Here is a 13,239-nt window from a genome sequence, read left to right as displayed (position 1 = left end):
GGATTCTAATTTCCGCCACACTATTTGTTCGCAGCACAAACACCTGGCCAACGGAGGAGGAGGCGGAGGCGGGAGTCGCAAGCGACCGCACCACGCGACGCCGCAGCCCATCCCCGAAAACGTGGCCAGTCCCGTGGCGCCACCGCCGCCTTTGTTGCCGCGTGCCAGATCCGCCGCCCATGACAACGTGATCGCCAGCAACCTGGAGAGCAACCAGCAGAAACGGTGAGTTCTAGCACTTATTTAAAAGGTTTTAACATTGGATTAACTGCAAGACTTACTAAATTTGTAGGGATTTATGAAATAGCTAAAGAATTTCAAAGAACTTCCTTCTGAACCTGAATTCATGTTTACTGAAAACTCTCCACCGAAATTGCATCCTTAGTTAATTACCTTTTATTGCTCGATTGCTTATAAATTAGGCTTTGTTTATGTAGGTATATATTTTTATTTTAGCGTTTCTTTCAAAACCTTGTGGAAGTGATATGTTAAGTATATAGAAAATAACTTCAGTTCTAAGTTTTCAAATTATTGCCAAATCAGTAGGTTAAATGTTTCGCTTTAAAATACAAAAGAATTTACCATAAAAGAAATTACTAATTTACCAACAATAAAACTTAAATTTAAAAACTTAAAAATTAGAAACTTAGAACAATCATATCCCTAATATCCCAACCACAAAGCCTACATAAAATATTTGTTAATTTAATTTCCTAGTTGTTAGACCCCATTAGTAGGTCAAATTAGAGAACTTCGACTTGAATTAAGTCTGAGGGTCACTGAGAAAATCACAGCACAAGATCGCCTCCATCAAGTCAAAACAAATTTAGCCAGCTTTGCAGCATCCGTGGGCTTCGACTGGACCACTCCCTGCTCCATTGTTCTTGACCTTATCGAATCTAATTAGCTCTGAATGGAGTGCGTGGCACGGTAGCCAGTGAGCTTCGCTGATCTTGGCTAATGAGCCGCTTCCTTCGCGGCCTGGCCGTCAATCAGCTGTCGCCTAATGCTTAATTGGATTATGAAATACACTGCTCGCTGAGCTGCGAGCTCGACTTTCGCTTTCGACCCACTAAACCCGGCCGACTCCAATTGCCAATCGCCAAAACTAAACGCCAATTGAGCCGCCACCTGAGCGGCCACAAAAATGTGTCAACCAAATAACGATTTATGTTTTGCTCCTTTGGCGTGTGGGCAGCACCACTCCCCGATCGCCCCGATCTCCCCGAGATTCCCAAAATAAACTCAAAAAAAAAACCACCCCACCCCACTCAGCTGGTCGGTTCTTTGTTCTGATTGTGCTGGTAAAAGCCAATCAAATTGAAAATCGAAATTTATCCGGCCAGCGGGACAAAAGGTCCATTCTTGGCCTGGCTTACGGCCTGACATTGATAGATGAACGCCGGGCGGTTCATTAGCGCACCGAGCGCATACTTTTTGCATTCACTGTATGGCATCGCACCCAATTTTCGGGCATTAGATAACTTAAAGCCGCACATTGAGTTCAAGTTGTGGTTGCACAGTGGTTGCGATTTCATAGTTGAGGTATTACGTGAGTCATTAAAGCAGTCGATCGCTTTTATTTTGTTCATTAAATTAAATGCAGACATTTCCAAAAACAATACAATCAAATTCAAGTCACACATAACGTTACCTTCTGTTTGTTTGTCCCGTGATGAGAAATGAGAACTTTTAAAAAAAGACCTAAAATGAAGTAGTATTTTGAAGAGCAGTGAATTTTTATCATCAAACATTGGAATTAAATATCTAGTTAAGAATCAATGCAGTGCTTAGTTTAGGTTACAAAATTCCATAAACAGGAATCGCTATTGGGTAAAGCATTTCCTAATATTTTGGGGCCAAAAAAATATCTCACAAAGGGAAATGAGTCTTTTTTTGTATCAATAACAATGGAGTCACACATTTAATTGAATCTCTCCCACTGTGCATTGTCCATGTTCAATAATTTCTATGGACTGTCATGTTTTTTTCCCCTGCTGTTCCTTTTTTTTTGATAGTTTTTGTTTTGGTTTTCTTTGGTGGCTCAGTTGACACCGGGGGAGACCTTTGCGGCACGATTTGTTGCAGCAGCAGCATCCAGCACGAGACAAATATTGACACAATTTGTGGCGAAGTTTCCAGGCTCAGCCGGGCTGGAATCGGCTGGCAACTTGTAAATGGGCTTGTCAGAGGCTTCGTTGTCGTTTTAGCCTGGACCGGGGTTCAAATGCCGTTCACCGCGAACGTGCCTAATTTGCATTTTGAAAGTTTGGCGTGCGGAAAATGGAGCAAAGGGCAGTCATCGCTTGCATTTCTCGAACCGACTCACCTGCAGACACTTTTCGAGCGACTTCAATTAGAGCAGCTAGCGAAAACAACAAGAAAAAAAACCAAATAACCGAAAAAAGTCGAAAACCCTGAAAGGTGTGCCATGTGTTCTCTTGACAGCCTCTAATTATCGCCTCGCACAGCCGTCGGGTTAAATCTCGGCAAAGTGCAGGCATTTGCCGAATTAATTCCCTCTTTGGCCATTTGGCAACACTCCAGCTAGGTCTTGCCTGTATTATTTTCAAATTAACTGCCAGCATTGAGCTGCGACCACAGACCACGCGTCGTATGCGCGCTATAAATCACTCATTCGCCGAGTTGCCGCGGCACAGTCAGCCAGCAAAAGGAACAAGCGAAACATAATGGCAAACGCCAAGCCAGACAATTCAATTTATCCAGCCGCAAGTCGCGACTGTTTCGATGCAGTTGCCGTGATTAGGCGACGTCGCCAGGCTTTCAGGCCAACTCGCTGGTTCTCTGGCTTGTTGGCTTGCATTTAACAAAGTGTTTGCCATAATTCCTGCCCGCTATCGCCAGCTAAATATCGACAGTACACACAATGATCGATTGAACTTTGCTCCGATGACGGTGACGATGCAACAGCAGCGACAGATTGCCGATGAGAACATGGCTGGCATGGCCCAACAAAAGGTGATTGAATTTAATGGCTTTGGGGGATTGGTACTGACAGATTCGCAGTACCTATAATAATAAAGCTTGTTTAATCCGAGAAAAATCTTGATAGCGCAGAACAGGGATACATATATCTATACCTTCTATGGTTTGTACAAGGTTCCTTGATATTTTAAAATTAGTTTAGTATTGTTGCCTACTTTTGTGCTCTAAGAGTAAAAAATTTCCGTGATAAACGCACTGCGCTCAAAACTATGCTATGTTTTCTGTTAACCAACTCGTGGAGTACTCTTATTTCCAGACTCTCTTTGTAAAGAGAGTGATGTTGTTTGAAGAGCCAAAAAAACCATTAAAGTTGGGAAAAGTAATCTTAGGAGAATTCTCAATAAATGTCTAAATTCAATGGCTCATAAATAAATGTTGATAATAAACTAGGAACCCCAGCATTTAATGGCGTTCTTTAGTTTTATTTTCAATTTATTAGGCAAAATTCATGGCTAGTGACTAAACTATGTTTGCAAACAGACCTTTAAGCCGTCTGTTTTGAAAGAGAGCGTGGGTTCTCTTAGCTAGCTGTGCCTCTCTTAAACTCTCTCTCTTTTAAGCAAACCGGCTGTGCATTTGTGTGTAGAGTAGTGATACGTTACGTTACGTTGCTGTGTGTTACGTCTCATGCCGCTGATGTAGTTGATTTAGCCACAACTTCAAACGAGTGAAATCCGCTAAGGCGTTCGGACGTTCGCGCTAGTTGATTTGAAGCGTGTGTGAAAATAAATCAATTGAAATTGAAATTGCCTCCGAAATTCGGCAATTAAAAATGTAAAACTCTCGCGACACTTGGCTGCATGTGTATCAATTTCATTTGGCGGCCTCACCTTCCTGATCGCCAAAAACAAAACAAAAAAACCAAAATAAGGAAGTTCAGTGACGGGTTCAAATGTTGGGCCATCAAACTGCATAGCATTTGCACAAATAACTGGCAAACAAAAGGAAGCAAGATATCACGCAAAGTTCGGTTTATTTTGTTGTCATTTGGGATTGTCTTCATCTGTATCTGTATCTGAATCCCGTCTTACATCTCCGCGTGTGTTTTTGCTCTTCCCAACCAAATTGGATTTCACAATACTGGATACCGTCTACCACATGAAAATGGTGTTCGGCGGCAAGTTTCGAATCAGAAGGTAAACACACTTTCGCACAACTCAATTGCCAACCAAGTTGGTTGCTTGGTTTGGTTTGGTTTGGTCAGTTATTATGATCTCAGCTGATAACGGCGGCTATTAACGAGCGCCATTAGTCAGCAACATCAGGAAATTCTGTGAAATACGCTGTTGGCACAGAGAAAAAATGTGACATCTGGTCTATAAAACCATTAAAATTATCAAAAAATGTTTCAATTAGTTACAAATAAATAAATTCATTTGAAAAATAAATGTAGTAAAATCATGCATTGAATATAGATATTTTAAAAGATTGTAGAATCTTTAAATTTGTCTATATATTTCAGAGTTTAATGTTTAGGCATTTATTAATATCAAATATGGGCTTGTAAAGAACGTTTTTCCTTATTTTTTCTCAATGTACTAAGCTCGCCGCTTGAAAATGAAAACTTGACTTTTAATAAGAACGCGCGTCAGCCAATGGAGTATTTTTATTTTTTCCCAAGATAAGCTTTTCTGTAAGTCGTTTGTTAACTGCATTGCTGTCTGGCTTTTGATCTGAGGTTGCTGCTGGGATAGTTGATAGTTGTTGTAGTAGTTGTTGCCGCTGTACTAGTTTGTGGCGACGTTGTCGGCTAACTTCAGTGAAACCATATTTAGCATGCTCAATGCCTAACGTCTCCGCTAATGACGACAGTTGTTGCTGCCTGCACAGCGAAAAGACCCACAACTGTAATAACAGTGTATTTTATGGTTTTCTACCACCATCAAAATAATTAGAATCATATTCTTTGCCAAATAAAATTAAATAAATATTTAAAGGGAGTAAATAATATATTTTGGAGAAATTCTACAGTTTAGCAATGTTTTTCAAGGAAAAAACCCAGAATAATTATTTGGAGATATATTTACTGTAACATTTTTCAAACATTTGATATACCTCAGGTGAAAGGTCAAAGATTTATATTTATTTTAGATGATAAAATGGATAATTTATCCCACATTTTCCTTATAATTTCTCCCTGTGTGGATCTCTGACTTCGTCTGAGGCTCTAACAACTTTAGCCCGAGCTGATAAATTTTCACAGCTGTTGCCTCTCTTTCTTTCTTTCCCCATTATTGCCATTCCCTTTGGAAGCCACGTAGGCGGCAGGTGCAAAACTGCGGCACGTTTCCTTCTCCTCCTCTCATCGTTTGCCTTACCTTTACCTGCTGCCATGGCAAATTGTCCGCAGACTCACCGCCTCGACTCACCTATATGGTAAATTTTTATTTGAATTCCATTTGTATCTGTGTGGCCGAGACACGCGTCATTCGCCATAATTCATAACGAGATCTATTGACATACGCATTCGCATTCGTACCATATAAGTGGTAGGTGGGTTACACTTTGTATGGAAAGCCGGCTATCAGTGCACAGATCTTATCGATTTTTTGCTGTATTTGTCGGAATGAGAACAATGAGGACCTTTGTTTGGGTTGGCAAAAGCGGCTAGAACCGGTTTTGGCCAAAGAACAGCTGGTGGTTGATTGGTGGCTCAGTTGGTTCATTGGTCACCCCTAGGAGTGGTCGTTTTATTTGTATCCCGGCAACTGTTAAGGCCAACAACCCTCGAGGGATACATTAAAATGAGGACACCACTTAAAGAAAAGCCGTAGTTTTACTTTCACTTAGAAAAACAATCGAGAACATTGGCTATGAATGGAAGTAAAAAAAACTCTTAAATTAGCGGAATAGGTATTTTCATGCTTAATAAAACTAAAAGTTCTTTAAAAAAAATTTTATGTCTAGACCGTATATTTTCATGATGTCTTTCCTTAGTTATGCAACATCTTTCTAAAAGGCAATTGAGTTTTAAGTAAGGGCTAACTAAATCGAATGGATTGGATGTGCTTTAATCGCCAAAACCATATCAACATGTAAGAGAAGTGAAAGAGTTGTAAAACCCCAGCAACTTATATGCCCAAATTTGTCGAGGGTATATACCATTAGCATAAAAAAAGAAATAAAATAATATTCAGCTTTGCCGTGATGGTTCGCTGTTAATATTTTTTATTGAGGCTTCGCACGAATTTCGAAATAAACGACCGGCGAAAGAATTTGCTGTCTACGAGTAAAAATTTGTTAGCTCAGCGACGACAGCAGCGAATTTCATTTGCTGCATAAACAAAAACGTACTATAAACCGAAATAATCAATAAACATTTTTACAATATCAAAGCGGAGACAAGAATGCTCGATCGATCTTGTTCCGAAGAGATCCGTGAAATTACTTCGACCTTCGGGCCAACTTTGATTTGTGTGTAGTGTGTGTGTATGGTGTGTGCCATTTGCAGGGCTAAATGTTTATTGTTATTGCGACGGCCCATTCAACTAAGCTAACATCAAACAATAAATGTTTATTGTGGCCTGCGTCTGTTTTCATTGCCAATCGATTTGCCGTGGAAAACTTGTAATACCAATCAAACCGAGTTCTCCGCTCTGCTCTGAATTTCTGCCTTGATTTGTTTGTGGTTTCCATTACGAAAGCCCGGGATCTGTGATTTGTTCAATGCTAATTATAGGCGGCGACAAATGTCAAGAGTTTTCAATTAGCAGCCCCTTGATTGTTCTTTACACTCGCTTGATTAGATTTATGGGCTTTCGCCTTCGTCTTCGGCTCTATTCCATATTCAGGTCGCAGCACATTTTTTGGAAACGTTTCGCGACCATATTTATGGGTAAATGATCGCCAACAGTTGTACAAACAAGATGCCCACGAATTTGTATACTGTATAGCGTATGTGAATTAACACGCTTCCAATTGAAACAACAAAAAGAATGAAAATCAAGTACACCCGGTCATATTTCAGTCTTAATAAAAACGTATAAAAATGCCATTTTTTAATCAACGTTGACAAATCGACAATTTGAATAACATCAGCGAAAACAGGGCTTTCACGGAAGCTCGATTAAGAGAGTAGAATGGCGGAAGCCTGATAAAGAGATTCTGTTAATCAACAGGGTTCAAGAATCCCACAATCTACCAATCAATCAATCAATCAATCAGTCAGTTAGTCCGCTTCTTTGCGACTCTATTCTATTCTGTATTTATGATAATTAGATGGTCTCGTAAAACCGAACAAATCGGTTAATGGGCTGGCTCCTCTAATGAGTTTGCCCTAACAACGATCAATTGCTTATTGTCGGGGTTCTGCGATTACGTATACGACGCGTACTGGGTACTAATGGCTGGGCTTCTGGGTCGCCCACGATATGCAAATGGTGTTACGATCGCCACGTGAAAAGCTCTTCATTATCGCCCCGCTCTGGAAGTGGGAGACTTTAGAACTGGGAACTGTAATTCGGATTCGACATTTCCCCGCAGGTGGGCAGGTCGCAACTCCAGGGAACCTGGCACTACAAAGAGCCGCTCCACAAATTGCTGGAGGAAAAGCGTTAAACAAAAGCTACCTACGTAGTAAACACGATTGCAATTGTAATTTATTTTTTTGTTTTTTGTTCTACATATATATATATAGGTATACACAACATTCTTACTTTCCCAACTTATCTGAAAGTGAACGGGCGAACGATCGTTACTCATCAGTCGCAACAGAACATAAAACTAAACAAACTGAAAAACAAAAAGACTGGCTCAGCCAACCATCAAGTAGGAGCACATACATATCTGCATGAAAGCCCGGAGTACGCAGAGCATATTTATACAGATACCTATATTGTATATAGAACAAAAAGCCAAATGAAGCTAAATGAGTGCAGAGTGACAAAGGCAAATGGAGGAATTCCACGGGTGACAAAAGCGACTTCGCAATGCTCTACAATAAAAGCGGAAGTGTCAAGTGAAAGAAATGGGTGGGAAGAGAATGGGAGGTGGCCTTTGTAGAAAGTTGACTTTTCATTGCTATTGTGATGAGTAATTATGAATTTGTCTTTCTTGATGTTCCACAAAGATAATTTCGAGAATTGGGTCTCAAAGTCAATACGCTTTTATAATCGGAAAGGTTTCTTGAACTTACTTAATGAGAATCAAAAATTTATCAATAGTTAAATTATTATCAAGATACCATAACGAATGCATTTTCAAGGTTTTAAGTATTTTTAATTAGTATTGAATTTAGAACAATAGGTAACTAAACTTTTCAACGCTGCAATAAAGTATTTAGATTCTAGATATTGCCTAGGTTCAAGTCATTTAAAGTATTTAATAAATAATCTTCATCTTAAGAATTGAGCCATATAATGAGGTTTTCTAAACATTCAAATTATTCCCATTCAGACACTGACAGAATGCACCTGTCGATCTAGGTCCAATTGCTTGTGTTTTGGGACTATTCCAAAGTGTGGCATGTGGGCAGGGTATAATTACGGCAACGGTTCCCATTCCACATTCAACTTAACGCACAGGGGCAGATAAAGTTGCGGGTTCCCCCACAAGAATAACAGAAACAGAAAAAAAGGCAACAAGTTCAAGTCGAGCGGGCAGACAAAGTACCGCAAAAGTCAAACAAATGTGGCGGCAAGAGACAATGAGGGATATATATATATATAGGGTATATAGTACATACGATATTTAGGTGGGGGCACCACAGATGAGTTCCCCCGCCAGCTGATCGGTCTTGGAGTTAAGAACATTTGGCATACATTTTTGGAGAGGGGATGGGGACCCAGGTCAACGGATGTGCTTGCGGCTCCAGCATATTTATATCTCACCTCAGTACAAGGTCAGAGTCGTGGCCGAAATTATGGCAGTCAGAGCCGATTCAATTAGCCACGAAATTAATGAATATGAAAAAAGCCAAGACTGCGGCTAAACGCTCCAGTAACCTCCGGCTTGCGAGCGACTTCCTTCTGAATTCGTGGCCAAAAGAGCCGAGCCACGCAAATCATTAAGAAGCAACTGAAAATTTCACAAATTAACTTTATAACACGAAAATTTCTCGACGCCAGCGACGAGACGAACCGAAGATGGTAAATCAGAGATACTGGCACACACATATGAAAAAGAAAAAAAATTAATAATTATGAGCCGAAAACTGCCCAAAAGGTAAATAAGTTTGGCTTCCTGCTCAACTTCAGTTTTCGGCTACTGTTGAAACCCGATTGGATCTTCGACTCCTCTGCAGGGTCTTGGGCTTTATTTTTTACGGGCACTTCGATTTTCTGGTTTTTGGTTATTTTTTTTCTTTTTTTTCTGATGGCTTGTGTCTTGTGCCGTGCACGAAAATTGCTTTGACACAAAAACAATGAAAAAACCTTTTTAGTGGGTCACGCGCGTCATGAACAAATGAAAACCACTGGACAGTCAGCCAGGCAACCTACCAACCCACCCAGATGATAAAAATCAAAACATGCGCAAAAACCAAAAACTCAAAAACCAAAAAAGCAATACCAAAAGCAAAGCAAAACAAAAAGAGCAGCCAGAAAGCCAAATTAAAATCGGAGCAGCACTTGGCCCGGGTTTCCCGGCTAAAAGCGCATGTTTAAATTGTTTGCCTAATTTGGTTTTTTTTTATACCCTTGCAGAGGGTATTATAATTTTGGTCAAAAGTGTGCAACGCAGTGAAGGAGACATCTCCGACCCTATAAAGTATATATATTCTTGATCAGGATCACCTCCTGAGTTGATATAGCCATGTCCGTCTGTCCGTCTGTCCGTCTGTCCGTCTGTCTGTTTCTACGCAAACTAGTCTCTCAGTTTTAAAGCTATCGGATTGAAACTTTGCACACACCCTTCTTTCCTTTGCACGCAGTATATAAGTCGGAACGGCCGGGATCGGCCGACTATATCCTATAGCTGCCATATAACTGATTGATCGGAAATGCCATAACTTTCGTGTTTGTAAAGTTAGGAAGTTGGGATTTTCTATGGGTTTTATATTTGGCCAATCAATCCGACCTACCAAATTTCATAAGGATCGGCCGACTATATCCTATAGCTGCCATATAACTGATTGATCGGAAATGCCATAACTTTGGTGTTTGTAAAGTTAGAAAGTTGGGATTTTCTATGGGTTTTATATTTGGCCAATCAATCCGACCTACCAAATTTCATAAGGATCGGCCGACTATATCCTATAGCTGCCATATAACTGATTGATCGGAAATGCCATAACTTTGGTGTTTGTAAAGTTAGGAAGTTGGGATTTTCTATGGGTTTTATTTTGGCCCAATCAATTCGACATATTAAATTTCATAAGGATCGGCCGACTATATCCTATAGCTGCCATATAACTGATTGATCGGAAATGAAATAACTTTGGTGTTTTTAAAGTTAGGAAGGTGGGATTTTTTATGAGTATTAAAAATGCATCATATGAATAATTTTGGAGAATATAATTTGCAGAATATTCTGCAAGGGTATTTCAACTTCGGCTCCGCCCGAAGTTAGCTTTCCTTTCTTGTTTTTTGTTATTTGTGTGCTACTCTTTTTTATTTTTTGCCTGCCCGCAAGTTGGCTCAAATGTATTGCAATTAACATTTTTAACATACAATATATATGTATGTAGTTTTAAACGCAACAATTTCTCATCGGCATGGGAAGGTTTTTTGGGCAATGAAATGCTCATGAAATATGCAATTTGAGGCATTTGCTGGGTTATTTGGAGTGGGCAATAAAAACAAGAAGTGGGAATAGTTTGACAAGACCACGTTTTATTTTGGGTGATTTTTATGGGAATTAATCTGTTTAATTGGGGGCTCTAATTATACCTGCTTTTGTGTGGTATGAAGTAAAACTGGGTTACTCGTGGCTTGTTTTAACTTTGCTTAACATTGAAGCTATTTAGTCCATACTTTTACTATTAATGTCTAATATTTATGTTTACTGCTCAAACAGGAATGAAGAGTAAATATTATCTGTCAATTATAATAAAAAATCAGCCAATGCCCTAGTTTTTTTTTCTTTTTATAACTTTTGTAAAATTGCACAGTATATATTTCCTGATATAAATCTTATCTAAAGATTTATTGCGCCTTTAGTTTAACTACGTTTCATGGGATTAAAGCTGATTAATGTTATTTATTTTAGGCGGCTTTATGTGTCTGTGGAAACTTTCATCAATACTTGATAACTATAGTGCAATAAACTTATTGGTTAGCACTTTCCAATTAAATTAAGGAAATCCCCTAGATATTTTTTTTTGAAAATAGGTTGTGAAATTACAAAGTAAACTTTATCTTTTCTTGCATAAGTCCCTGATCGTGTGCATTTATTGCGCCTTCGGTTTCGACCACATTGTAGGGCCCTGAGAACTTTCCTTTGCGCCCCTTCTTTCGCCGCGATTTCAGTGTTAACTTGGCTATTGCCAAAGCTAATGACCAAGTCGATAACCGCAGCGTAACGCAATCGGGCGTGTCAGCTTTGCGGCGATGACTGTCGCTGTCAATGAACTTCGTGGCTAAATTACGTGCCTGCAATTATTCTGGTGTCCCAGGAAAAGGGCCCCAAAAACCAAAAAAATCTGCATAAATTTCTGGTTGCGCAATGAGAACTCGCTCGATTGGTGTTTAAATTTGTGAAAGAATTTTACAGCTCATACGTGTAGATCGCATTTGCGACAGTTCTGCGTCGCAAAGAGCCGTTAAAATGGGGTACAAAGCGATCTGAGCTGAAATTCAATTAGCGACACCCACATCCACTCAGATTTTTTTTTCGATCATAACGATGGGAGTCTGAAAACTTAAAAAGCAATTCCATTTTATGATAGAACTCAAATTGACACCGAAAATGTGATTGCCGATCGCTATATTTGAACTGTCTGTGGAATCTAATGGGATGGGAAAGCTTTCAAATTTCATTGAAATGTGCGTCGCACTTGGCCCAAGACATAAACATCAAATCAGCTCAAATAATGCATATGCATATTAAATGCTTTCACTTTCGTTACGACCACAGATAAAAGTATCTCAGTTTTTTTTTGGTTTTTTGGCAATGCCCTGCACGACGGGCTGGTAAATATAATATATATCTCGATCAGTCGAGCAGCAAATTGCGTGAAAGCCGAATCTCTGGGCCACAATTGAAATGCAAGACGCGAGATGCAGCTATTTCTATATTTATGTCTATGACCGGGTATCTGAATATCTGGCCATGGTCAGCTGTTCGTTGACTGATTGTCAACCAGCCCGATACATCGTTGTCTACCTTGTGCTCAATCATTACTGCTAGTTGCATGTTTTATAACGCAGATGATCACATGAACAGACACTAAAACTTGGCATTGCATTGACTACAGACGGAAAAATATCTGGGACATATCAGTTCTCTATTATTATCTGAACTCCTATTCATTTTTATAATACTAAATGCAACAAGGTCTAATCAGCTTTGAATACTTGAAATCTTATCATACTGATAAGGCAATTAAAGGTTTTTTTCGAGTTCTGATAATGTGATAAGCAATAAATAATTAATAAGCCTTCAAATATATAAAAACTTTCTCTATATAAGTTGTATTGATATGAAAGATACTTCTACTTTAGTGATCTATGCATTTTCTGCGAGTGGGGATTTAATAACTCGTAAATCCGCAAAAGTCTAGACAAAGTCTGAGGCGCTGGGCAACTTCGTGATTGATTCCCACAAATGCAAATGAGCGGAGGCAAATGAAATGCAATCAGGGAGGGTTATATATACATATATTCCCTATTCTCCCTGCTGCCTCAGAAAATTGCCATAGCCATAAGCCAGGGTCATTATTATGCGTGCAAGTTGGGGATTTTGCTTTCGTACGTGGCCATTTTGCCGCCGCTTCAAGGCCAAGAGTCTGTCATTGCAGCAGCTCCCCCTCCACTTCAGCCCCCCTCCCGCTCTTCATCCCCCCTTACAAAAGCGTTAACTAAGCTTTTGTGCTGGTTCTCCTCGACCACATGACGAATTCAGCCAATAACAAAGACAACAAAGACCACAAATATGCATCGATCCGCTGATCCTGAGACTCTTGGCGGCCTTTTGCGGCCTTCGCATCACGTTCTTCAGGGAAAACCAAAGCCAAAGAAGCACATGATGATGATGATGGGCCTGAAAAGAAGGTAAACAATTTTCAATCAGCTCGGCGAACTTGCAAGCAGCTTCCAACTGCCAAATCCCTTGGCTCCCCGACAAACCAATTTGCAA

At 39.8% G+C, this 13,239-nt stretch overlaps 1 protein-coding gene across 2 annotated transcripts in view; it reads left to right on the top strand.

The window, feature by feature from the left end:
- Nucleotides 1-13,239, top strand: part of LOC108045056 (protein Shroom) — a 46,638-nt gene that overhangs the window by 22,312 nt on the left and 11,087 nt on the right. For both annotated transcript variants that reach the window (XM_017124230.2, XM_017124229.2), the window contains exon 7: nt 35-225. In XM_017124230.2, coding sequence (XP_016979719.1) covers nt 35-225 — 191 coding nt within the window. The remainder of the gene's footprint in view (nt 1-34; nt 226-13,239) is intronic.

This window comes from Drosophila rhopaloa, unplaced genomic scaffold (assembly GCF_018152115.1).
Source record: "Drosophila rhopaloa isolate 14029-0021.01 unplaced genomic scaffold, ASM1815211v1 contig_115, whole genome shotgun sequence".
NCBI lineage: Eukaryota > Metazoa > Arthropoda > Insecta > Diptera > Drosophilidae > Drosophila > Drosophila rhopaloa.
This window is presented reverse-complemented; position numbering and strand designations above follow the sequence as displayed.